Raw genomic sequence first — 26,567 nt, 5'->3', positions numbered from 1 at the left:
AATACACCAAACATTCGATTTATAGACTGAACTCTTTGTGAGTGGGCAAACATTCAAAATCAGCAGAGGAGCAAATACTTATTTCCTTCACTGTATATATATATATAAAAAATATTTTTGAAAATATATTTTTTAAATATATTTTTCAGATTTGTTTTAAAATATAAATAAGTAATGTTAACATATATTTTACATATATTTGTAAATGCATTCAAAAAATGTAGATTTGTATTTTTAAAGACATACAGTATATTTGAAATGTATTTTTTTTTATATTTTTCATATATTTTGTAATAAAAACGCATTTCAACATATAGTATACATATATATATTTAATGAAATATATTTTGAAATCTCGATGTTTATTCCACAACACAGTTCATCTCCATTGATGGTTTTGCTTGGCCTCTGTTGCAGCTATATAGGCAGTTTCTGGCTACGGGGGATATTGAGCACCACGTCTTCATCCGGAGAGCAACTGAAAAGAGGAAAAAGACTATGAATTAGATATGTATTCACTTGCCCTTGGACCTGCCGACACCCAGCAAATCTTTCATAAGTAAGCATGCACAGTCACGGTAATTCAACACTGACTATTTACATTCCTTTATAATGCCGGCCATAGACGGGTTGAAAATAGGCCGATTTTCCACACCGTTGGTGGGTTAATTGGTTGGACATTTTTTTTGGGGGGGAGGGGAGGAGGAAGAGGAAGAGGAGGAGGAGAAGGAAGAAGAGGAGGAAGAGGAAGAAGAGGAGGAAGAACAGGAGGAGGAGGAAGAAGAAGAGGAAGAGGAAGAAGAAGAGGAAGAAGTAAAAGAAGAAGAAGAAGAAGGAGGAGGAGGGAGGGAGGAGGAGGGGGAGGAGGGAGGAGGAGGGGGAGGAGGGAAGAGGGAGGAGGAGGGAGGAGGAGGAGGAGGAGGAGGAATTCCAGTTCACTATTATATTTTATATGAAAAGTATTGCGGAAGAAGAAGAATAATTCAAGTCCACTATTATATTTTATATGAAAAGTATTGCGGTTGCAACAATGTATCCATTTGTATCCGAATAAAAACATCTGTATCCGAAATGGATACAAATGGATACAAATAGATACATTGTTGCAACCGCAATACTTTTCATATAAAATATAATAGTGGACTGGAATTCTTTGTCTTCTTATGTATTGCTCCCCTGTGTGCTCCCCTGTTTCTGCAAGGGACAGAAGTTATGGGGTTAATGCCGGCCATAATGCCGGCCATAGACAGGACAAAAATTGGCCAATTTTTTACAGTTGGTGGTAACGTCAGCCGATCAAACGGACGATTTTTCTTTTTTTTTAAAAAAATTAAAAATCGGCCGATTTTCGACCCGTCTATGGCCTGCTTTAACAACAATATCTCTTCAATAGAGATATTTGTAACAATAAATAAAATAACAGATAAAAACTCACCTAGGTTTATCGAGAAGGAGGTCCCTGCAAAAACTTTCTTTCTCCTCCTTCCAAGAAGTAAACAGAGAGTCTCCTGATTCCTGCAGATTTAACACCTCATCTTGCAGCTCCACCACCATCTGCAGTAAAAAGAGGTCAAAAATTAAAATGACTAATATACATTTCTAAAGCTATTTATTACAATGTTTATGTTTACTGCGTGAAAATAATTATTCATCTTGACAGCAAAGTCCGTAGATAACTACTTCCTGTAGAGAGTGGCTACTCTCTACCAGCTTGTCTGAATATTTGACCAGTGTAGCCACCTCTACCAATACTAGTCCTGCTGGCAGCATCTTACATTCCCACTTTCTGCCCCACTCTCCTTCCACAACATCCCATATGACTCTGTTCCCAGCAGCGGTCATATGAGGGTGTGTAGTTTCATAACCCCATGCGATGATGTCGAATGAAATGACGCAGCAGTAATGCGGGCTCCTTTAAGAAAGAGGAAAGCAGCGGACAAAGCCGGAGAACTGTAACAAATGCAGAAAGGATTTCTTCTAAAAACAAACTAAGGCCCCTAACCTTCAAGGGGTGTACAATCTAAGGTCCCTAACCCTCAAGGGGCGTACAATCTAAGGTCCCTAACCCTCAAGGGGGGTACAATCTAAGGTCCCTAACCCTCAAGGGGCGTACAATCTAAGGTCCCTAACCCTCAAGGGGTGTACAATCTAAGGTCCCTAACCCTCAAGGGGCGTACAATCTAAGGTCCCTGACCCTCAAGGAGCGTACAATCTAAGTTCCCTAACCCTCAAGGGGTGTTAAATCTAAAGTCCCTAACCTTCAAGGGGTGTACAATCTAAGGTCCCTAACCCTCAAGGGGCGTACAATCTAAGGTCCCTAACCCTCAAGGGGCGTACAATCTAAGGTTCCTAACCCTCAAGGGGCGTACAGTCTAAGGTCCCTAACTCACATCCATACATACACATACTAGGGACAATCTAGACAGGAGAAAAGTCACCCACCAGCATATCTTTGGAGTGTGAGAGGAAACCGGAGTACCCGGAGGAAAGACACACAGGCACAGGGAGAACATGAAAACTCCAGGCAGGTGGTGTCATGGTTGGGATTTGAACCAACGACCTAAGTACTGCCAGGCGTAAGTGCTACCCATTTAGCCACTGTGCTGCCTCATGTCTCATACAATTTGCTGTGTCCCAAACAGGGTCTGTCTCCTTCCCAAAACACTCAAACAGTACAAGTACAGGCTGCACAGCAAACATTATTTTCCAAGTACGCCACATCTTCTGCCACATGACAGCCAAACGACAAAGCATGGATTAGCTATTGGTCAATGTGGAGATTTTAATAATAAATATGATCCAGTTTGACAAGTACTGACCTGCTGATAGGCCTGAATGTCCTGCTTCATCTCCTGGCTCTGCAGACACATCCGTCTCAGTGACAAAGGCAGGCACTCTATGTGTTTCTATTGGAAAAAAGGTAAAAGTTAAACTCCACACAAAAGCAAAATACACGAATCACTGCAGCGCTGTATTCTTTAAAACTGGGGTCTCCAACCTTTCAAAACAAAGGGCCAGATTACTGTCCCTCAGATTTAGGGGGGCTGGACTGTACCCGTTGGAAGCAGAAAAGGTCCTATCAGTGGGAAAAAAAACAATGCCCCATATTTGTGGTCAGTGGGAGGAATTGTGCCCCATCATTGGTGTCATTGAAAGGAATTGTGCCCCATCTTTGTTGTCATTGAGAGGAATTGTGCCCTATCATTGGTGCCATTGAGAGGAATTGTGACCCATCATTGGTTTTAGTGGGCTCTATTGTTGGTGTCATTGGGAGGAATTGTGCCCCATCATTGGTGTGATTGAAAGGCATTCTGCCCCATCATTGATGTCAGTGGGAGGAATTCTGCCCCATCATTGGTGTCATTGAGAGGAATTGTGCCCCATCATTGTTGTCATTGAGAGGAATTGTGCCCCATCATTGGTTTTAGTGGGCTCTATTGTTGGTTTCATTGGGAGGAATTGTGCCCCATCATTTGTGTGATTGGGAGGTATTCTGCCCCATCATTGATGTCAGTGGGAGGAATTATGCCCCATTGTTGGTATCTATGGATGGCCCCCAACAGCCAGATGAAGATAAGCAAAGGGCCGCGTATGGCCCCTGGCCGCAGTTTGGAGACCGCTGCTTTAAAACATCACTAAATGTATTTTAAAATGAGTAAGCTGTGTATGTACCTAACAAACTGACCTGGTATTAGGCTGCTGAAGTCACCTGTATATGTAAGCTCAGACTTAGGCTGGATTCACACTTGTGCGTAGTGTCTTTGAGTGTTTTTCGCACGTTTTCATGCAGCGTTTTTTAAGCATTTTCAGGCTTTTTTTTATTAGCCAACAGAGAAAAATATCATCTGTTGCTTCATTTGTTGCTAGGTTTTTCAGCTTTTTCATCAGCTTTTATTTGTTGTTTTTTTAATTGATATTCATGTATAATTATTTTTTTCCTTATGGTTAGGGATTAGATGTTGGTGTTAGGGTTTGGGTTAGTATTTTATTTATTGTCTTCCTATTATTTTTTTGGTTAGGGTGTTAATAATAATAACAACAATAAATAAATGTAAAATAAATCAAATAAATACACAAATAAATAAAAATAATCATACATAAATAAAAAAAAAAAAATAATATGTAATAATAAACAAATAAATAATAGTTAACTCCTAATCTAAACCCCCTAACTTTAAAAAAAATAAAAAATGATATACCGACAGAAAGAATCAATGAACTACCATGGTGCTCCACAGGGCCGTGGTAGTTTGCTGAGAACTACAAGCTGATAGCCGCTAAGGCCGTTGGGACTTGTAGTTCATTAATTCACAGAACTTTCAATAAATTGAATGCATGGCGAGGCCGTGCGGGCGGAGGCCATGCTGTTTTTGAAAATTGACAGCTTGTAAGGGGAACTTCTCCCTGTACTGCTGTCATGGGGAGGGGGGGGGGGGGTAATCGGGCAGAAGCTACAGCATTGGAAATATGTAAACATGTTCCCAAAGGTGAACTTATCCTTTAACAAGGGTTCCCCAAGATGTGAAAATCATTTCAAAGGGATCCTTTGGGGTAAAAGGTTGAAAAAAACATGCATAAAACGAGTAAAAAACATGCATAAAACAAGTCAAATGCACATATAATAAGACCAGGGGCATCCCTAGGGTTGGTGTCACCCGATGCGGTAACACTTGGTGACACCCCCTCCGACGATCCCCGCAGAATGGATCGGATCTGCGGATTGAGCATAATGGATCGGAGTCCGATCTATTATGCTCCCCAATCCGCAGATCTGATCCATCCTGTGGGGATCGTTGGTATGCAACCTATACAGGGTGCGGGTCTGGTGTCACCCCGTGCAGTTGGTGTCAGCCAATGCGGGCCGCACATGCCTCGGGACGCCTTTTAATAAGACGATTTGGGTTTGAAATTAAAGGTCTGGTGACAGGGTCTCTTTAACCGGCAACAAAAGCAGAGCTGTGGCCTGCAGCAGCTAGAGCCTATGCCCCATTTTCTCAATGCAGGTAAGAGATTGCAGCCTATCTGGCTCCTACAGCCATCAGCACCACCTCCTCTATCACCCATGGGCCTTTTCTCACTATCATTTAGCACTTTCTTCTATGAAGATCTCTGTAAACCTAAACAGGGAAGGTGACCTGGAACCATCCACCTGACTGTGTCTACAAAGAACTGTTTGTATTGGCTCTCACAGCAAATCAGATTTCGGATCGGATTAAATACCAAGTGCTGGACAGAGCCGGTTCTATTGTCATCTTCTGTCAAACACCTTGAAAAACGTGACTTGGAATTAGGATAGGCGCTTCCGAAAAAATGGTCAGTGGATTCGAGTCCTTTTTTGGAGTGCTGCTGGAAGATTTACAGCAGGGAAGAATGCAGCTTATAGAAGAGGCTCAGCAAGGATGCTGTATGGAACATGCCAGACATAACTTCATGAAGAAAGGAGATCCCCTGATAACACAGCCTTCCCAGCACAGATATGGGAGACAATGGAGCTTGCCTGCATAGATATGGAAGCTTTCTGATTATGTCTGATGTTAGCTCCAGAACTGCACATGTACTGAAAGGCAGAAGATTATTCCACGAATGCCCATAGCTCCTAGAAACGTCTGGAAGAACCCTAGGACTCCACCGAACCCTGGTTGAGAAAGGCTGGTCAACGTGTACTGAAAGGCAGAAGATTATTCCACGAATGCCCATAGCTCCTAGAAACGTCTGGAAGAACCCTAGGACTCCACCGAACCTTGGTTGAGAAAGGCTGGTCAACGTGTACTGAAAGGCAGAAGATTGATCCACTAATGTACACAGCTCCTAGAAACGTCTGGAAGAACCCTAGGACTCCACCGAACCCTGGTTGAGAAAGGCTGGTCAACATGTACTGTAAAGGCAGAAGATTAATCCACGAATGCCCACAGCTCCTAGAAACGTCTGGAAGAACCCTAGGACTCCACCGAACCTTGGTTGAGAAAGGCTGGTCAACGTGTACTGAAAGGCAGAAGATTGATCCACTAATGCCCACAGCTCCTAGAAACGTCTGGAAGAACCCTAGGACTCCACTGAACCTTGGTTGAGAAAGGCTGGTCAACGTGTACTGAAAGGCAGAGGATTAATCTACGAATGCCCACGCTCCTAGAAACGTCTGGAAGAACCCTAGGACTCCACCGAACCCTGGTTGAGAAAGGCTGGTCAACATGTACTGTTGAGCCTGGTAGTGCTACCACAACCAGTCTTTACTGCACTATCATATGAACAGTATGAAAGCCCAAAAGGGAACAAAAAAAGTTCTGTGACAATTTCCAAAATACAGTGTCTACCTCTCCTAACATTGAATAGGAAACCGTACTGAGAGGAATATGAAGACTTCCACTGCTGATCACCTGAAAATGCTGCGGCTTCAAGAATTTCTCATGAAAAGATCTGAAACAAGCCTGGAACCAGAACTCCTGTTCTGTATACTGCTTCTGGGTCAGCCCCGAAGTCATGGGAAAATCATGAAGGCCAAGATGCTATCATTATCAGAAAAGCTCACACCCCATTTCTCTCACCTCAACTACAGCCTGTAGAGCAGCCTCCTTCACTTTTTGTTGATTGTCCAACAATTTCTGAAGTTCTTTTTGGGCTAAAGCTTCCACATCAACTGCCTGGTCCTATGTCAAGGCAAAACACACAGTTATCAATCTATTCATGCACAGTGCAATGGCTGATCAATACAGTTTCAATTCTGTGTGCAAAGACCAGCTCAGATCCTCAGATGAATATTTTTTCTATTGTACTGTCTAACCCAGGGGTCATGCCTGGTTATTTTCATTCCTTCTATATCTATCCCCACCTCCTCTCACCTGATGTGTCTCGCTGAGTATACGCAGCTGTCTCTCCAGATCTGCAGCCTGCAAGACTGCCATAGAATGCCCGCGGTCCTTATACTCCCGCAGCTGCTGCAGGTGCTTCTGGGCTTCTTGTACCTTCTCCTCACAGGCCTGTAGCTGCACATTGAGAACTGTAAATGGGAGGCAGACAGTATGGGTCAAACACAGCCAGTATAAAGAGAACCAGGTAGGCAGGCCATACATGAGTCAGCTTCGTTCCTTCAACTAGCTGGTTGAGCAAAAAACAACTGACCCGATTCTTCCATCCACACATGCCCTTAAAACAGTGGTCTCCAAACTGTGGCCCATGGGCTGGATGCGGCCCTTTGCTAGCCTTTATCCGGCCCTTGGGGCACTATTCCTCTCACTGATATGAGGCACTATTCCTTCCACTCAACAGTGGGGCATAATTCCTGCCACTGACACCAACAATGGGACACTATTCTTCCCATTAATATCAATGATGTGGGCACTATTCCACCTACTAATATCAACGATGGGGCACTATTCCACTCACTAATATCAGTGATGGGGCACTATTCCACCCACTAATATCAACGATGGGGCACTATTCCACCCACTAATATCAACGATGGGGCACTATTCCTCCAACTGATACCAATGATGGGACACTATTCCTCCAACTGATACCAATGATGGGGCACTATTCCACCCACTAATATCAATGATGGGACACTATTCCTCCCACTGACACCAATGATTGGGCACTATTCCTCCACTGATACCAATGATGGGGCACTATTCCTCCACTGATACCAATGATGGGGCACTATTCCTCCCACTGATAGCAATGATGGGGCACTATTCCTCCACTGACACCAATGATTGGGCACTATTCCTCCCACTGACACCAATGATGGGGCACTATTCCTCCACTGATACCAATGATGGGGCACTATTCCTTCCACTGATACCAATGATGGGACACTATTCCACCCACTAATATCAGTGATGGGGCACTATTCCTCCCACTAATATCAGTGATGGGGCACTATTCAACCCACTAATATCAGCGATGGGGCACTATTCCTCCCACTAATATCAACGATGGGGCACTATTCCTCCCACTAATATCAATGATGGGGCACTATTCCACCCACTAATATCAACGATGGGGCACTATTCTACCCACTAATATCAGTGATGGGGCACTATTCCACCCACTGATACCAATGATGGGACACTAGTCCACCCACTAATATCAACGATGGGGCACTATTCCTCCCACTAATATCAATGATGGGGCACTATTCCACCCACTAATATCAACGATGGGGCACTATTCTACCCACTAATATCAGTGATGGGGCACTATTCCACCCACTGATACCAATGATGGGACACTAGTCCACCCACTAATATCAACGATGGGGCACTATTCCACCCACTAATATCAACGATGGGGCACTATTCCACCCACTAATATCAACGATGGGGCACTATTCTACCCACTAATATCAGTGATGGGGCACTATTCCACCCACTGATACCAATGATGGGACACTAGTCCACCCACTAATATCAACGATGGGGCACTATTCCTCCCACTAATATCAATGATGGGGCACTATTCCACCCACTGACACCAACAATACGGCACTGTTTCATCCATTGATGCCAATGTTGGAGTACTATATACTGTATGTAGCTGAAGCTACGGTACATACGGTATTACTGCAAATCCAGAGGGCTGACAGGTTACTGAGTGTATTTTTAATCAAATCTGTTTTTAAATGGTGTTGCCTCAGAAGGGGGGTAGTCATATACGGCGAGTATAGCCCAAAACCTATGTTTTAACTGGAGAATTAGGGGATTGTCTTATACACCTGGTCGCCTTATACGCCGGCAAATATGGTACTTTTTAGGAAAAAATCAGAAGGGATTAATAGCAGAAAGCAAATAATCAAAGCACATCACTGGAACCAGAAATTGGAGCAATAAGGAATTAAGCAGCTCAAATAACCTTTCATTTAAAAAGTAATAATTCTGTCTGCTGACCTCTTAAACCCGTATTTGTCTGAGCTACTGTGTCTCCTCTTAACAGCTGCAGAACTAGTTCAGTGAAATAAATATGATGAATATGAACAAGAAAAAAACACAAGTCTCTGGCCAGGATCATATCTCCTGATGGCAAACAGAAGAGGAGAATAAGCAGCTGTGAGGGTTGGCATTAAAGGATTACTAAATCTACAACAATCAGTCTGTAGATGCAGTAAAGCGTGCTTGTTATACTCACTGTGCAAACTAAGGGGTTTGTGTAAAAAGGATGTTTGATCCTGACTTCTCTGATCCTCCCCTTCTTCCAGTGTCTCCCTCTTATCTCCTGATAAGACATATCGTGTGGAGTCACTCTGCACATGCTCAGTATGGTGTGTATTGCTAGTGAGTATTTATTTTTCTTTGGGAGAGTGCATGTGATCAACGCAGGGCCAATCAGCACTGTCCAAACAGAGGTTAGTGGTTCTGCATCCTCTTAGAGCAAAATGAGAACTTCTCCTGTGAGCTTTAATCAGTGCTCTGCTGCACACTGATAGAAGTAACAAGACTGCTGCTATATACTGCTGATGAGAAAAGGTATTTAGCAGTTTATACTTACTAAAATAACTGCATTTTCATGTTCTGTGTACTGTGGGAGACAAGATATGGTGAATGCAGGGTCTAGGGAGACTATACATCATGAATGCAGGGTCCGGGGAGAGCGGATATAGTGAATGCAGGGTCCGGGGAGACTATATATGGTGAATGCAGGGTCCGGGGAGACCAGATATAGTGAATGCAGGGTCCGGGGAGACCAGATATAGTGAATGCAGGGTCCGGGGAGACCAGATATAATGAATGCAGGGTCCAGGGAGACCAGATATAGTGAATGCGGGGTCCGGGGAGACCAGATATAGTGAATGCAGGGTCCGTGGAGACCTGATATAGTGAATGCAGGGTTCGGGGAGAGTGGATATAGTGAATGCAGGGTCCGGAGAGACCATATATGGTGAATGCAGGGTTCGGGGAGACCAGATATAGTGAATGCAGAGTCCGGGGAGACCAGATATAGTGAATGCAGGGTCCGGGGAGACCAGATATAGTGAATGCAGGGTCCGGGGAGACCAGATATAGTGAATGCAGGGTCCGGGGAGACCAGATATAGTGAATGCAGGGTCCGGGGAGAGCGGATATAGTGACTGTAGGGTCCCGGGAGACCAGATATAGTGAATGCAGGGTCCGGGGAGAGCAGATATAGTGAATGCAGGGTCCGGGGAGAGCAGATATAGTGAATGCAGGGTCCGGGGAAGCGGATATAGGGAATGTGTGGTCCGGGGAGACCAGATATAGCGACTGCAGGGTCCAGGGAGACCAGATATAGTGAATGCAGGGTCCGGGAAGACCAGATATAGTGAATGTATGGTCCGGGGAGAGCGGATATAGTGAATACAGGGTCCGGGGAGACCAGATATAGTGAATGTATGGTCCGGGGAGAGCGGATATAGTGACTGCAGGGTCCGGGGAAACTAGATATGGTGAATGCAGGGTCCTGGGCTTAGTAACACTAAATAAAACCTGTTGCTTTGCCCATTGCTTTGCATGTTTATTTTAAGGGCCCATTTACAACAGTGTGGGATACCTGCGTTGTGTGCGAGTTTCCCACATCATGTTCAAAATTCACTGCCCTTGCGATCTGCGTGTCAGTGCAATGCTAACGACATCCCAAACGCAGGTCGCAATTGCAATACACTTGGTAGTACCATGTGATGTGACTGCAGTGCGATTTCAGCCTATTCAAATGTATAGGCTGAAAATGCACTGCACTCAAATTGCACAGGAACGCGCTTGCGTCCCTCAAGGACAACTAATTTGAAACCCTTATCATCATCATCTGGCCAAGACATTTTCATTTTGGAAAGAAAAAGGACTGAAAGGGTTTATTGTTGTATGCCCCCCCCCCCCGTTAAAGCAGACCTCCGACTAAATTTTGGTGTTTTCCATACAGCGGGGCTGTGCATGCGCTGCATAGGTTAACTTCTTGCTTGTAGGGGATTGGAGAGTGGAGCTATACTTACCTGATCCTCCAGGTGCAAGAACGGTGTGGCTCCTACACCCCCCCCCCCCCCCAGGTCTAGTGGTTGACTGTTTTTGACATCATCATGCTCATAAGAATTTCCTTTCCAGTTCCAGGGAAACTTCATGAATTAGGGTGTGACATATATCTATAGATATCTGGACAAAGAAAGCATGTCCACCTCGTCTGAAAAAGATAGGCAGCAGAACTGCCTGGCCTGTCTCCTGCACATGGTTACCCCCGGCTCACATATATGCGGCCGTGTTTTGCGAGAGCACGAGAGCCTTTTCATTTGAATGGACTCCCATGCCCCGTGACATGCAGAGAAGTCCCTGCACTTCTAAAAACGCAGACCACACGGGAACCTTAGTTCCCAGTACGGTTGGCGTGCCATTAGAACTAATGGCACTCGCCCGCAGGTCTGCATTTCTCTTTGCGGGTGGTGCGGCTGCACGGATTATCGTGCAGATCCGCAGCGGCACCACCCGCACAGATGTCAACCTAGCCTTACTGGAAGTCTTGCTACTGCTGGGGAACTCTGGGAATTACCATTATGCAGTCATAGATCTTCTTAATAAATGGTATAGTTATGTGTACAATAATAATAATATCTCACTCAAGCACTTTTTCTCCAGAACTTCTCACCAGTTAAACGTTCCTGTCTTTCTGCTCTGGTCTTCTCCAGATCTTGTTGAGCATCCTGAATCTGACGGTCAGCCCAAAGTTGAACCGCTAGGACATTGCTCTGAAGGAAGGGAGACAGATAGAAACTGCTAGGACATCTGAGGAACGGCAGACAGATCAAGCCACTAGGACTAGGCTATAGATAGGCAGGACTCACCCCAGCTCTGTCATACTGCAGCAAGTGCTGGGTGGCGCTCGTCATGCTCTCATCTTCCATTTCAGTAATGAGTTTCAGCAACGTGGCATTATCCTGCGATAGGCGCTGGCAGCGGGCATGCAGCTTGGACACTGGTGTTTCATTATAGGGCTAGATGAAGGAGAGAGGAATAAGAAAAACCAAATATAGGAGAACTCACGTGTAATAGTAAAACAGGCTTGTATTAAGTACGATTTCCAAGGAGTTGAGGAACGGCTGTGTCCCGGCTTTGGACAGCCGCGTCTGCGCCCAGGAATAACGTGGTACCAGAAGGGAGAAGCCGGACAGCATGAGTAACCTCACGAAGATGGCGTCTGGAACGCACATTGAGGCGCAACGACGGCGTCTGTGTGATGATGTCAAGGACCAGCATGCATAGCGACGTGTTTTAGAGCATGTGCTAACCTCTAAGGGCGGAAGCGTGCTCCTTTGTAAAGCTGAAGGGAACCCTTCCGCCCTTAGAGGTTAGCGCGTGCTCTGAAACGCGTCGCTATGCATGCTGGTCCCTGACGTCATCACGCTGGCGCCGACGTACCGCCTCAACGTGCAGAAGAACCACTTTAATAAATACCAAACATAGGAGAACTGACGTTTAATAGTAGTAAAACAGGCTTGTATTAAGTACAATTTCCAAGAAGTTGAGGAATGGCTGTGCCCTGGAATAACGTGGTACCAGAAGGGAGAAGCCGGCCGGCAAGAGTAACCTCACGAAGATGGCGTCTGGAACGCACATTGAGGCGCGACGTCGGCATTGACGTGATGACGTCAGGGACCAGCATGCATAGCGACGCGTTTCAGAGCATGCGCTAACCTCTAAGGGTGGAAGCGCGCTCCTTTGTAAAGCGGAAGGGAACCCTTCCGCTTTACAAAGGACCAGGACGGAGGTGACCTAAAGACAATGCTTCAGGGGTAAAGCCCTCCTCAGACGGGGAAATCAACCACTAGAAAAAGAGTAGACAGGTGGCGCACACACCTAGTGCATTATCCAAGATATATTCAAAGATAAAAAAGACAAAAACATACTCACTTGAGCAGCTCTGAGGAAAGGGACTCGTCCCCGAAACGCGTCAGCCTCCTGACCGCACTGACAGTTGGAACCCCTTGCCCGCTGTTGTGGCCATCTCCATTATGCAAAAGCTTTTTATACATGCTTCGTCTGTGAGTATGTTTTTGTCTTTTATATCTTTGAATATATCTTGGATAATGCACTAGGTGTGTGCGCCAGCTGTCTGCTCTTTTTCAAGTTATATTTTGTACCAAATGTTACAACGCTGCCAGGGGCGGACTGACAACTCGTGGGGCCCCCGGGCAATAGGGGATCATGGGGCCCCTGTGTCCTTGCCCAAACTCAAAAAAGCCTATGAAAAAGGTACCAGGGGCATCTCATGGGGCCCCCGGGTTTCCAAATGGTCAGTCCACCCCTGAACGCTGCTAATAATGCGTGTACCCTATTTACACTCATTATATAGCAATGCTTCTAAGTAGCAAGGATGGCAGACAAGTCATTGTTATAATAGATAATAGGTTTCTTGCATGTTGCTGACATCTAGCGTTCGCTGCAAGAACTCCATTCAGAGTAAAATATGGTCTAATTCTCTGATATTCTCTTGATATTTTAGAAAAACCACAAGGTTTATTAACCTCCCTAGCGGTCTGATTATGTCCATATTTCTGTGCTCAAAGCGTTACATTTTTTTGCATGGAAATATGTCGTTTTTTTATTGTAGGCCTGTAATTAGGAATAACTCACTGGAATCTGTCCGAACAAGAGTCTAGTAAACATCCTGGGTAGGATAAAATTTGAAACACGAAATCATAAATTATAATAAAATAATCATAAAAAATTATAATATAATAATAATTTTAATTCAATAATATAATCAAACCAAAAACACTGAAATTTGAAATAGAGCGCCAAGTTCGCACATCACTGAGCTTAGTAGGAAAATCATTTTCAGTGTCTGATGAGGAATTTCCCCCACGAATCATTATCACTCAATTCTGCAAGTGGTTCTGATTTACTATCGCTGTTCTCTAGCCGGTCTAAAACTGCTTTTGACCTAAAGAGGTGCTTTTTGGACGCCATGGACGTTTCTCAGTTTCCAGGCAGAAAGAACAGTAAAAATGCAGGCAGGGCGCCGGACAAAGCACTCGGGACAAAATGTATGTGAAATGGTTTGATACAGGAATGTTATACTATGAGAATTTAGTGTATTGAGTGAATGTCACTTTTAAAATTTTTGAATTTCCTGCCAGTTCCGTCCCCCGTACGTCCTGATGCTCGCAGGGAATGGAACCCGGAAGACAGATGCCGGCATCGGCCAGAGATGGCTGGGGACGCTGCAGGGGGGACATCACGGGAGTGCAGGACAAGGTAAGTACTGGAGGGAATCCCTGGCAACGCTGCAGGGTATTTCCGAGTGTAGCTCGGGGTTACCGCTTTTGGTACTGAAAGTCAACCCCGAGCTACACTCGGGAATACCGCCAGGGGGGTTAAAAAAACAAGTGTACATGTACTATGTCCCCATGCTTCTAAGTGCAATACATACCTGCAGTGATATCCTGTACATTTTGCCCAATGTTAGCTCCTTCGCCTTTCACAGCAAAGCAGGTTTGAATCAGGAAAAAGGAACTCTGCTGCTGATATGATGCAAAGGGAGCTTTCTAAAACATTGTTCTGTGTAGGCTCTGTTTTGAATCATAATAGTATAATACACGTGACAAGGCCAGCTAGGCCATTTTATGTAGCCCTCAAACCTCTCCTGTAGCTGCAAGTGTACAATCCAAACGCACATGTTCCTTCATTACAAATGGCTGAGTGTATAAGTAGGCGCTGCAGTGACCGTTGGCTGGAACCGAACAGAATCAGCGAGGGAGATTGTCACCAGCACACCGAGGATCACCAATATGGCTCCAAAAGGTTTAATAAACGATCACATAGTTACAGCAAGGCAACGTTTCGGAGTCTTGTAGGACCCCTTCATCAGGTCGAATGCCTGATGAAGGGGTCCTGCGAGACTCCGAAACGTTGCCTTGCTGTAACTATGTGATCGTTTATTAAACCTTTTGGATCCATATTGGTGATCCTCGGTATGCTGGTGACATTCTCCCTTGCTCTCCTGCAGCTGTGGCACCCCCCTTGTCTCCGCTCCCACCTTGTCTCAGCAGTCAGCAGCTGAGAGGAAGACAGAACTCCTCCACCAGTTCCTGCAGTTCTCCATGCAGCCGTGGAGAGGCTCATCTCTGACCCTGGAGAGGCTGATCTCTGAACACCGCCTACAGATCCTGCGTCTGTTTGCAACCACAGCGCCCCCTCATTTGCACCTCCCCTGGTCTCAGTATTGAGCAGATTCTGGCAGTGGACTCCAGCCCTCCACCAGACCCTGCTTCCCAGTTGCACCCCCAGCTTCTTTCCGGAGGCAGCACAAGGAAAGGGGGGTGCACTGTGATGTAAGTGAAGGGGGGGTCTCTTGACATCTGATGTAAGGGGGAGTGGGGTGCTTTGGACATCTAGTCTTACAGGTACAACCGGCCCCTTGAGGGCAACCATAATGCTGATGTGGCCTGCAATGAAATTGAGTTTGACACTCGCTATAATACATACAGAAATGTTAGAAGCTTTCCATAACCTAATATCTAATATCTTCTTATTAACAGTACTAACATGTATGAATGAGTTGGATCTTAATAGAATAATTGAGTTATTATATTTATATTTGTTCTAGATTGGGAAAAGTGAGTAATTAGACTTCAGAGTCTGTGAATATACATATGAACATATATCTTGGGTTTTTCCTTTACATTCAAGCCACATATGAGAGCAATTAGCTATACCTTCCCCCATCCTCCCCCATCTATGTAAGAGATAAAGTTACACTCAGACTTTGAGAGAAGTAGATTGGAGGTTTTGTTTTAATACCTCCTGTTGGTGTCAATTATCTTAGTGGGACTACAAGAGAATACCAACCCACTTTTAGGAGATGGTGGGGGCTGGATTGCTCTTTTAAGAGCAGAACAAAGACTTTTTAAGGACACACTTTGCTAGAAGCCTTACACACTACACACACATATATATATATATACAATCTTATTATCAAGAACATAACTATATTTTTTGGACATTATTTAAACATTCTGTATGCCAATATTTTATTTCTAATTTTATGCAACATTATTATTAAATCATCTTTTTGAGTTTATGCAAGAAGTGGAAGGACTTTCTATCTGAACATTTCTCATCAATACAAGTTAATAAAATATCGAGACAATACGATATTTTACAAGAAATAAAGACTATACTAAAAGTAAAGCTGCCATAGAAATAAACCCGAGGTTGCCATTTCCAATATTCTTCTGAAAATGCTAGTTTCAGGTAGCCATGCAGATTCTTTTGCTTCAACTTTTACTTACCTTTGTTTCCAAGGGACTTCTGGCTGGTCCAGTGCCGGCATGGTTCACTTCCCTGCTCGTTTGGCAGTGGCATGGGGTGGTCTTTACAGCTGCACAGCCCAAGCTGTATGATGACATTTCCCCAAAAGATGAACCCATGACAGCCTAAGCTTAGAGGAAGTGGGGTGAAACCATGACAGCCTAAGATCAGAGGAAGTGGGGTGACCCCATGATGGCCTGAGCTCAGAGGAAGTGGGGTGAGCCCATGATGGCCTGAGCTCAGAGGAAGTGGGGTGAAACAAAGACAGCCTGAGCTCAAAAGAAGTAGGGTGAGCCCATGACGGCTTGAGCTCAGAGGAAGTGGGGTGAGAACATGACAGCCTGCGCTTAGAGGAAGTGGGGTGAGCCCATGATGGACATGACGGCCTAAACTCAGAGGAAGTGGGGTAAGCGCATGATGGCCTGAATTCAGAGGAAGTGGGGTGAGACCATAACAGTCTGAGCTCAGAGGAAGTGGGGTGAAACCATGACAGCCTAAGCTCAGAGGAAGTGGGTTGAGCCCATGATGGCCTGAGCTCAGAGGAAGTGGGGTGAAACCATCATGGCCTAGGCTTAGAGGAAGTGGGGTGAGCCCAAGACAGCCTGAGCTCAGAGGAAGTGGGGTGAGCCCATGATGGCCTGCGCTCAGAGGAAGAGGGGTGAGACCATGATGGCCTGAGCTCAGAGGAAGTGGGGTAAGACCATGACGGCTTGAACTCAGAGGAAGTGGGGTGAGACCATGCCAGCCTGAGGCTCAGAGGAAGTGGGGTAGCCTGAGGCTCAGAGGAAGTGGGGTAAGCCCATGATGGCCTGAGCTCAGAGAAAGTTGGGTGAAACCAAGAAAGCCTGAGCTCAAAGGAAGTGGGGTGAGCCCATGCCAGCCTGAGCTCAGAGGAAGAGGGGTGAACCCATGAGGGCCTGAGCTCAGAGGAAGTGGGATGAGACCATGCCAGCCTGAGCTCAAAGGAAGAGGGGTGAACCCATGATGGCCTGAGGAAGAGGGCTGAATAATGCTAGCTGTCATTCAATCTGGAAGACTAAGGAAGTAATGTACGAGACAGCTCTTGACTTAACAGCACAAAGAGGGTCCTCAGCACATTTTCTGCTCTGGACAAAAACTTTCTATTGCAGCAAATTAGCTTCATTATTTTAAATTCTATTGGACTATTTTTCTTTTGGGCCCTGCCCATTTATGGGTGTTCTGTTTGAGTGGTCAGCAAGAAAGTTGGGCAACTTTTTCAGAAGTCAGCAATGGCAGTCCAACTATTTATCAGATTACAGGTTAACTTTAAAGGAATACAAGTAATACATACCAGCAGAACGTGACTGCTACACGTGTCTCTTGTCCTATGATGTCTCTTGTCTAATCGCCGGTCTGTTGTTGAGCCTGGAGGTTTGCCCCTTGTCACTTTTGGGCTGGCATTTCCGATACGTAGAAAACCTAATAAATACATAAAGAAGTGAATAAACAAAGCAATAGCTACATGAGCTAAACTCCAGGTATGGATTTTATTGCATAGTTACATCGGTACTCCCACAGGTATGGAATATGTACAGTGAAGGAAATAAGTATTTGCTCCCCGGCTGATATTGAATGTTTGCCCCTCACAAAGAAATGATTGGTCTAAAAATCGAATGTTCGGTGTATTGTAACACTGGGGGACAGAACAGCAACTAAAAATTCAAAAGCCAATTAATGTCTAACAAATGATGCACTGATTTGCATGTTCATGAGGGAAATAAGTATTTGATCCCCTTCACAAAACATGACTTAGTACTTGGTGGCAAATCCCTTGTTGTCAATCACAGAGGTCAGACGTTTCCTGGAGTTGGCCACCAGGTTTGCACACATCTCAGGAGGGATTTTGGCCCACTCTTGGCAGATCCTCTTCAAATCATTAAGGTTTGGTGGCTGACGTTTGGCAACTCGAACTTTCAGCTCCCTCCACATATTTTCAATCAGATTAAGGTCTGGAGACTGGCTAGGCCACTCCAGGACCTTAATGTGCTTCTTCTTGAGCAGCTCCTTTGTTGCCTTGGCCGTGTGTTTTGGGTCATTGCCATGCTGGAACACCCATCCACCACCCATTTTCTATGCCCTGAGGGAAGAAGGTTCTCACCCAAGATTTGATGGCACATTGCCTCGTCCATCGTCCCTTTGATGCAGTGCAGTTGTCCTGTCCCCTTAACAGAAAAACACCCCCAAAGCAGAATGTTTCCACCACCATGTTTGACAGTTGGGATGGTGTTCTTGAGGTCATAGGCAGCATTCCTCCTCCTCCAAACACGGCAAGTTGAGTTGATGCCAAAGAGCTTGATTCATCTGAACAAAATAATTTCAACCAGTCCTCTTCTGCATCATTCAGATGTTCAGTGGCAAACTTGACGGGCCTGGACATGTACTTTCTTGAGCAGAGGGACCTTGCAAGCACTGCAGGATTTCAATCCTTGCCAGCACAGCGAATAACCAATTGTTTTCTTGGTGACTGTGGTCCCAGCTGTCTGGAGATCATTGTCAAGCCCGCTCACCTGTAGATCTGGGATGATTTCTCACTGTTCTCATGATCATTGCCACGCCACGAGGTGAGATCTTGCATGGTGCACCGGATCTAGGGAGACTGACAGTTGTTTTGTGTTTTTTCCATCTGCGAATGATTGCACCAACTGTTGTCACCTTCTCATCAAGCTGCTTGGCGATAGTTTGGTAGCCCAGTCCAGCCTACCAGGTACCTAAGGTGTCACTTTTTATTTTTCATCACATCACAATTACATCACAGATCTCCCCCCCCCCCCATCAGTGGAGAGGGAGAGATCAAATATGCTAATTAGATACAATTCTCTCCCTAAGTTAAAATAGCATGGTCCAAAATCATCATTATTGGTGGAAGCGGAAGATGGTGGGAGGGGTGATCCGTTGGATCAGTACGTGTCCAATCCAGCAAACCGAGCGGGCATCTGAGCAAATTCAAAAATATGCAAATTTATATGCACATTTCCCACCCTGATTTTCAGGGTGGGAAATGTGCATACAAATTTGCAGATTTTTGAATTTGAGGGCTGAGCCAAGGAAAATTATGCAAATTCAGTTTACCATGATCCTTTGAAATTGGTTTAGAACACTCTCCCTAAAATGAACAAGGAAAGGATTATGCAAATTAGGTTTACCATGATCCTTTGCAATTTGATCAGAACATACTTCCTAATGTGCAGCAACAACAAAAGGAGTATGGGGGGGAGGGAAAAAAAAAAAAGAAGACATAAAACAATATGGGTTTTAATATGCAAATTGGGGTGACCATGGTCCTTTGCATCAGAATATTGTCCCTAATGTGCAACAACAAAAGGAGTATAGCATATGGGGGAAAAAAAACAAGAAAATGCTGCTTTCGGGGGTGGTGCTCCTTGAGGCCGTGAGACCCAATCGCCTTACCAAACCTTCCCCGTTGGGGGTTGGGTTGGGTCGGGTCGGTGGCAGTGGCAGTTAAGGTAATTTGAAGGAGATATGGCAGCGGTGCCACCAGAAGCTCCTAACACCATAAGGGTGGGGAAAAAAAAATGCATGCATCTATTAGCCAATGAAAATGCTTCATCCTTTTCTAGCTTAGAAAATGACAGCTGTAGTCTGATTTGTTGCCATATATACCATATACAGTTTCACTTTCTGCCATAGGTTACCTATAGGAGGCAGGCTCTTTGCATTGGTCTCTATCACACCCCTGCGGTGCTGGACACATGAGCCCTTTGAGGTCTTGTAGGCTGTGCAGCTGTGTCCGGTCATCCTCTGCCACTTGCTGTAATCCTGGAGGACAGTAAAAAGTGAACAATATTATCATTATCGTTTTTTATCTGAGGCCAGTTGCTCACACAATTTAGCTGAGGGTTCTCTAAAGCAAAGTAGAAAAAAGACCAGTGCCTCTGGACACAGATAGAATGAAAAAACAATTACCCACACTATGAATCTCCCAAAGTGGTTGTGAACCCTCACCTATACCAGTGAAGTGACTGGGACACAGAGATGAAATAAATCCTCCTACAAACCTGTATACCCGCAGCCCTCTCTTCTCCACAGCCATTCATTTACAAAGCATTTCTGAGTTCCAGAGGCAGGATCTGATATCAAACACTTCACAACACAGAGGTGAGTGTAATATGAGACCTGAGTGGAGGGAATGGGCATGCTCCCCCTCTACATAGTTTCATATAGATACATGCACATTTGAGACTGTCAATCACCTGCTGTGTGATGGAAGGAAGGGGGGGAGGAAAGTGCTGTCTGCAGGATTCCCTGGTGTCAGAAGTGACTCATGCTGATAGCAGAGAATGCAGACAGCAGCCATAAATCCCACTTTGCAAGCACGAGGCGGTATCAAAACGTTTTGGGACTAGTTTTGTAACACACCAACAGCTGACGGCTGCACACACAGTCACAGGGAGCACCAACCTTCCTAAGTCAGTGTGCCAAAAGACATCAACCTCTGTACATCGGGGGCTGTGCAACTGGTGCTATTATGACCGCATGCGTTACCACGTTTGCTATTTCATCAAGGAAAGCAAGTTAGAACAAAATGTGAAATTCTGAGTCAAACTGGTCAAATCTGCCACAGAGACGTTTTGGCAAGTTTACGGCGATGCTGCAACGAGTCTTTCGAGGTGTTTTGAATGGCACGCATGCTTCAAGAGCTTCGAGAACATCACTGGAAGAATGAGGACAGATCGAGAAGACCTTCAATGAGCTCAACCCCTGAAAATGCTCTCTTCCCAAAGATGAAGATCCAGCTCAAAAGGTCGCCGTTTTGACAACATTGGGGATCCAGCGATTTGCTTGATTTCAGAATTTTACATTTGCTCTTTGTTCTAACTTGCTGTTGCTAGCAGACGTGGTAATGCATGTGGTCAGAATAGCAGCGGGTACACAGGATGATGTCTTTTGGCACACTGACTTATGAATGTCGGTGCACCCTGTGACTGTGCGTGCAGCCTTCTGTCGGCGTGTTACAAAACTAGTCTCAAATCTTTTTGATACCACCTTGCAGACACTATAGAAGGATATACTTTGTTAGTTTTTCATTTCAGAGGTTTATACCCACCTTAACTGGTGCTCATCTATACTCATGACCCTTTTTCCCCAAAGTGCCAAAAATTTTCTCTTTCCATTAAAGTGGAACTCTAGGCAACCCCCCTCCCCCCCCAAAAAAATGACACATGTAAGGCAGGTTGTCACTAGCAGTTTTCATTCTGTGCCCCCTATAATGTAATGTAGCCCTGGTTCACACTTGGTTTGACATTTCCAAATCTCATGACAAGTCGCACTCTATGTATGCCTACGGAACCATTCAAAACGGCGCAAATCCAACTTTGCGGTGCCGCAGTGATTTGGAAAGAAAAAAGTTTCCTGCACTGTTTTTTGTGATTTCATGTGCAACTTAGACATCTGTGCATGAAGTTGCACAGATGTCCGGCAAGTCACACGTGAAATCGCACTGACCTGTGTTTGAAATTGCGGTACTTCAAGTGAATGAGCATTCAGTGTGAACCAGGGCTTACTCTAACATCTGAGAGCAGGAATGTGTCCTGTAATCTATGCAGGAGGAAGCTCAGCCAATCCCCCTGTCTACTGAGGGTCATGTGCCTAGGCTATCTGACACACAACTGGCACTGAAGCGAGTCTGAAGCAGCACTTTCTCCAGGAAAAAGAAGAAACTCCCACCATTTGATTGCCCTGTATATATACCTATCAGCTAGACCAGGGGTCTCCAAACTTTCTAAACATAGAGCCAGTTGACTGTCCATCAGACTTTCAGGGGGCTGGACTGCGGCCACTGGGAGTAGAAATTGTTGCGGCATCAGTGGGAGTAAACAACACATCTTTACTATTAGGGGGAGGAATAGTGCCCCATCATTGGTGTCAGTGGGAGGAATAGTGCCCCATCATTGGTGTCAGTGGGAGGAATAGTGCCCCATCATTGGTATCAGTGGGAGGAATAGTGCCCCATCATTGGTATCAGTGGGAGGAATAGTGCCCCATCATTGGTATCAGTGGGAGGAATAGTGCCCCATCATTGGTATCAGTGGGAGGAATAGTGCCCCATCATTGGTATCAGTGGGAGGAATAGTGTCCCATCATTGGTGTCAGTGGGAGGAATAGTGCCCCATCATTGGTGTCAGTGGGAGGAATAGTGCCCCATCATTGGTGTCAGTGGGAGGAATAGTGCCCCATCATTGGTGTCAGTGGGAGGAATAGTGCCCCATCATTGGTGTCAGTGGGAGGAATAGTGCCCCATCATTGGTGTCAGTGGGAGGAATAGTGCCCCATCATTGGTATCAGTGGGAGGAATAGTGCTCCATCATTGGTATCAGTGGGAGGAATAGTGCCCCATCATTGGTGTCAGTGGGAGGAATAGTGCCCAGTGGTTGGTGTCAGCTGGAGGAATAGTGCCCCATCATTGGTGGCAGTTTGAGGAATAGTTTCCTATTGTTGGTGTCAGTGAGGGGGAAATAGTGCCCCATCGTTGGTGCTAGTGGTAGGAATGGTGTCCCGTCATTGGTGTCAGTGGGAGGAATAGTGCCCCATCGTTGGTGCTAATGGTAGGAATGGTGCCCCATCATTGGTGTTAGTGGGAAGGATTATTGTTTGTGTCAGTGTGTGTGTGTGTGGGGGGGGGATAGTGCTCCATCATTGGTGGCAGTTTGAGGAACAGTTTCCCATTGTTGGGGTCAGTGGGGGGGAAATAGTGCCCCATCATTGGTATCAGTGGGAGGAATAGTGCCCCATCATTGGTATCAGTGGGAGGAATAGTGCCCCATCATTGGTGTCAGTGGGAGGAATAGTGCCCCATCATTGGTGTCAGTGGGAGGAATAGTGCCCCATCATTGGTGTCAGTGGGAGGAATAGTGCCCCATCATTGGTGTCAGTGGGAGGAATAGTGCCCCATCATTGGTGTCAGTGGGAGGAATAGTGCCCCATCATTGGTGTCAGTGGGAGGAATAGTGCCCCATCATTGGTGTCAGTGGGAGGAATAGTGCCCCATCATTGGTGTCAGTGGGAGGAATAGTGCCCCATCATTGGTGTCAGTGGGAGGAATAGTGCCCCATCATTGGTGTCAGTGGGAGGAATAGTGCCCCATCATTGGTGTCAGTGGGAGGAATAGTGCCCCATCATTGGTATCAGTGGGAGGAATAGTGCCCCATCATTGGTGTCAGTGGGAGGAATAGTGCCCCATCATTGGTGTCAGTGGGAGGAATAGTGCCCCATCATTGGTATCAGTGGGAGGAATACTGGCTTCATTGTTGACATCAGTAGTAATAATTATGCCCCATTGTTGGTGGGAGGAAAGGAGTAGTGTCCTGTATCAGTGGGAGGATACAGGCAATGCAGGCAAACAAAGGGCCACATCTGGCCCCCGTGCTGCAGTTTGGAAACCACTGAGCTAGACTGAACATTTGAAGTGGTTGAGTTTCAACGACCATTAAAACTGTATGCTTCCTGCAAATGTGCTGAGCAACGGCAGATTTATGAAACCGAATACATAAATAACATAATTCCAGGATCCCGCCAAGTGCGGGGCGCAGTGAAGGCGCACAGAGACGTGAATGGATAATAGATGGAGGGCTGCAGATCTTCGGGTGAGGTAATTATTTCCCTGCTGACATGTGCATGGCTGGCAGCTAACACAATCTACAGATCTGCAGTGTTACATAATTTAGTTATGTTTCAGACTGTCTGTACAAAATGTTCTAATGTATTCCTCCAATCGCCAACACCATCTTGTGGAGACGGATGGTACTGAGAATTCCCGACTCCTCCACTAAATCGCTGGAGGGAAGAGCTGATCCGCTCCCATGTGATGAGACTTTATCATCAAATAAAAAGCGATATAAAGAGAGAACTCTGCAACAAGGATGAGATCACAGGAGACGTCCTTGTATCTTACCATGAACAAGGCTGACAGCCTCGCAGCCGCTCTTTGTGTCTGTGGGATGACTTTGCACACCGTTTAGACTGCGGAACACAATCAGGAGGGTAGCGCTCGCTGGGATCGCCTGTCAATAGAGATACAGAATGTTATATCTATAGATCCAACAGTGTGTCCCCGGAGTCACAGTCCTCTACACCTCCAGATCCGATGGTGTGTCCCTGGAGTCACAGTCCTCTACACCTCCAGATCTGACAGTGTGTCCCCGGAGTCACAGTCCTCTACACCTCCAGATCTGATGGTGTCACAGTCCTCTACACCTCCAGATCCGACGGTGTGTCCCCGGAGTCACAGTCCTCTACACCTCCAGATCTGACGGTGTGTCCCCGGAGTCACAGTCCTCTACACCTCCAGATCCGACGGTGTGTCCCCAGAGTCACAGTCCTCTACACCTCCAGATCCAACAGTGTGTCCCCGGAGTCACAGTCCTTTACACCTCCAGATCCGACGGTGTCACAATCCTCTACACCTCCAGATCTGACGGTGTCACAGTCCTCTACACCTCCAGATCTGATGGTGTGTTCCCGGAGTCACAGTCCTCTACACCTCCAGATCTGATGGTGTGTTCCCGGAGTCACAGTCCTCTACACCTCCAGATCTGACGGTGTGTTCCCGGAGTCACAGTCCTCTACACCTCCAGATCTGATGGTGTGTCCCCGGAGTCACAGTCCTCTACATCTCCAGATCTGACGGTGTGTCCCCGGCGTCACAGTCCTCTACACCTCCAGATCCAACAGTGTGTCCCCGGAGTCACAGTGCTCTACACCTCCAGATCTGACGGTGTCTCCCCGGAGTCACAATCCTGTACACCTCCAGATCTTACAGTGTGTCCCTGGAGTCACAGTCCTCTACACCTCCAGATCTGACGGTGTGTCCCCGGAGTCACAGTCCTCTACACCTCCAGATCCGACGGTGTCACAGGTCTCTACACCTCAAGATCTGACGGTGTGTCCCCAGAGTCACAGTCCTCTACACCTCCAGATCCGACGGTGTCACAGTCCTCTACACCTCCAGATCTGACGGTGTGTCCCTGGAGTCACAGTCCTCTACACCTCCAGATCTGATGGTGTGTTCCCGGAGTCACAGTCCTCTACACCTCCAGATCTGACGGTGTGTCCCTGGAGTCACAGTCCTCTACACCTCCAGATCTGACGGTGTGTCCCCGGAGTCACAGTCCTCTACACCTCCAGATCTGACGGTGTGTCCCCGGAGTCACAGTCCTCTACACCTCCAGATCTGACGGTGTGTCCCCGGAGTCACAGTCCTCTACACCTCCAGATCTGACGGTGTGTCCCCGGAGTCACAGTCCTCTACATCTTCAGATCTGACGGTGAGTCCCCGGAGTCACAGTCCTCTACACCTCCAGATCTGACGGTGTGTCCCCGGAGTCACAGTCCTCTACACCTCAAGTCTGTCTGTCTCTGGGATGCTGTCTGTCTGTCTCTGGGAGGCTGTGTGTCCGTCTGTCTCTGGGAGGCTGTCTGTCTGTCTCTGGGAGGCTGTGTGTCTGTCTGTCTCTGGGAGGCTGTGTGTCTGTCTGTCTCTGGGAGGCTGTGTGTCTGTCTGTCTCTGGGAGGCTGTGTGTCTGTCTGTCTCTGGGAGGCTGTGTGTCTGTCTGTCTCTGGGAGGCTGTGTGTCTGTCTGTCTCTGGGAGGCTGTATGTCTGTCTGTCTCTGGGAGGCTGTGTGTCTGTCTCTGGGAGGCTGTCTGTCTGTCTCTGGGAGGCTGTATGTCTGTCTCTGGGAGGCTGTATGTCTGTCTGTCTCTGGGAGGCTGTATGTCCGTCTGTCTGTCTCTGGGAGGCTGTATGTCCGTCTGTCTGTCTCTGGGAGGCTGTATGTCTGTCTGTCTGTCTCTGGGAGGCTGTATGTCTCTGGGAGGCTGTATGTCTGTCTGTCTCTGGGAGGCTGTGTGTCTGTCTGTCTCTGGGAGGCTGTATGTCTGTCTCTGGGAGGCTGTGTGTCTGTCTCTGGGAGGCTGTGTGTCTGTCTCTGGGAGGCTGTGTGTCTGTCTCTGGGAGGCTGTGTGTCTGTCTCTGGGAGGCTGTGTGTCTGTCTCTGGGAGGCTGTGTGTCTGTCTGTCTCTGGGAGGCTGTGTGTCTGTCTCTGGGAGGCTGTCTGTCTCTGGGAGGCTGTATGTCTGTCTGTCTCTGGGAGGCTGTCTGTCTGTCTCTCCCCCCAGCTCCTCTCTATGAAGTATCTCTCTCTCAGTCTCTGTGTATAGTGACCTCTCATTCATCCATTGCTCTCCTCTCCTCTGGTCTCTCTCAATTAGTTGTCTCACACATGTTGTTATCCCGTTCCCCTGGCAACAAGGTCACAAGACGCCTCCAGGCGCCATCTTACCACACC

General features: G+C 46.4%; 1 protein-coding gene across 1 annotated transcript; it reads right to left on the bottom strand.

Moving 5' to 3' along the window:
- Positions 1 to 319: 319 nt before the first annotated feature.
- On the bottom strand, positions 320 to 26,567 carry CUNH20orf96 (chromosome unknown C20orf96 homolog). Its single transcript, XM_089660219.1, has 11 exons — positions 26,444 to 26,567; positions 24,175 to 24,283; positions 19,919 to 20,042; positions 17,557 to 17,684; positions 11,777 to 11,926; positions 11,581 to 11,680; positions 6,837 to 6,994; positions 6,543 to 6,644; positions 2,820 to 2,906; positions 1,436 to 1,554; positions 320 to 478 (listed from the first exon to the last, which is right to left on the bottom strand). Exons 2-11 carry the CDS (start codon positions 24,175 to 24,177, stop codon positions 418 to 420), a joined length of 1,032 nt encoding a protein of 343 aa, XP_089516345.1. The 5' UTR covers positions 24,178 to 24,283; positions 26,444 to 26,567; the 3' UTR covers positions 320 to 417.

Source organism: Staurois parvus, unplaced genomic scaffold (assembly GCF_062004578.1).
Source record: "Staurois parvus isolate SC_StPar_1 unplaced genomic scaffold, SC_StPar_1.0 ptg001214l, whole genome shotgun sequence".
In the NCBI taxonomy this organism is placed as follows: Eukaryota; Metazoa; Chordata; class Amphibia; order Anura; family Ranidae; genus Staurois; species Staurois parvus.
Note: the sequence above shows the minus strand (reverse complement) of the source record. Positions and strands in the feature narration are given on the sequence as shown.

Excerpts from the sequence above, each read along its gene's own strand:
- CUNH20orf96 (XM_089660219.1), bottom strand. Across the intron at positions 11,681-11,776 it reads TGCAGTATGACAGAGCTGGG|AGCAATGTCCTAGCGGTTCA; the intron begins GTGAGTCCTGCC and ends CCCTTCCTTCAG. Across the intron at positions 479-1,435 it reads CTCCTTCTCGATAAACCTAG|TTGCTCTCCGGATGAAGACG; the intron begins GTGAGTTTTTAT and ends TCCTCTTTTCAG.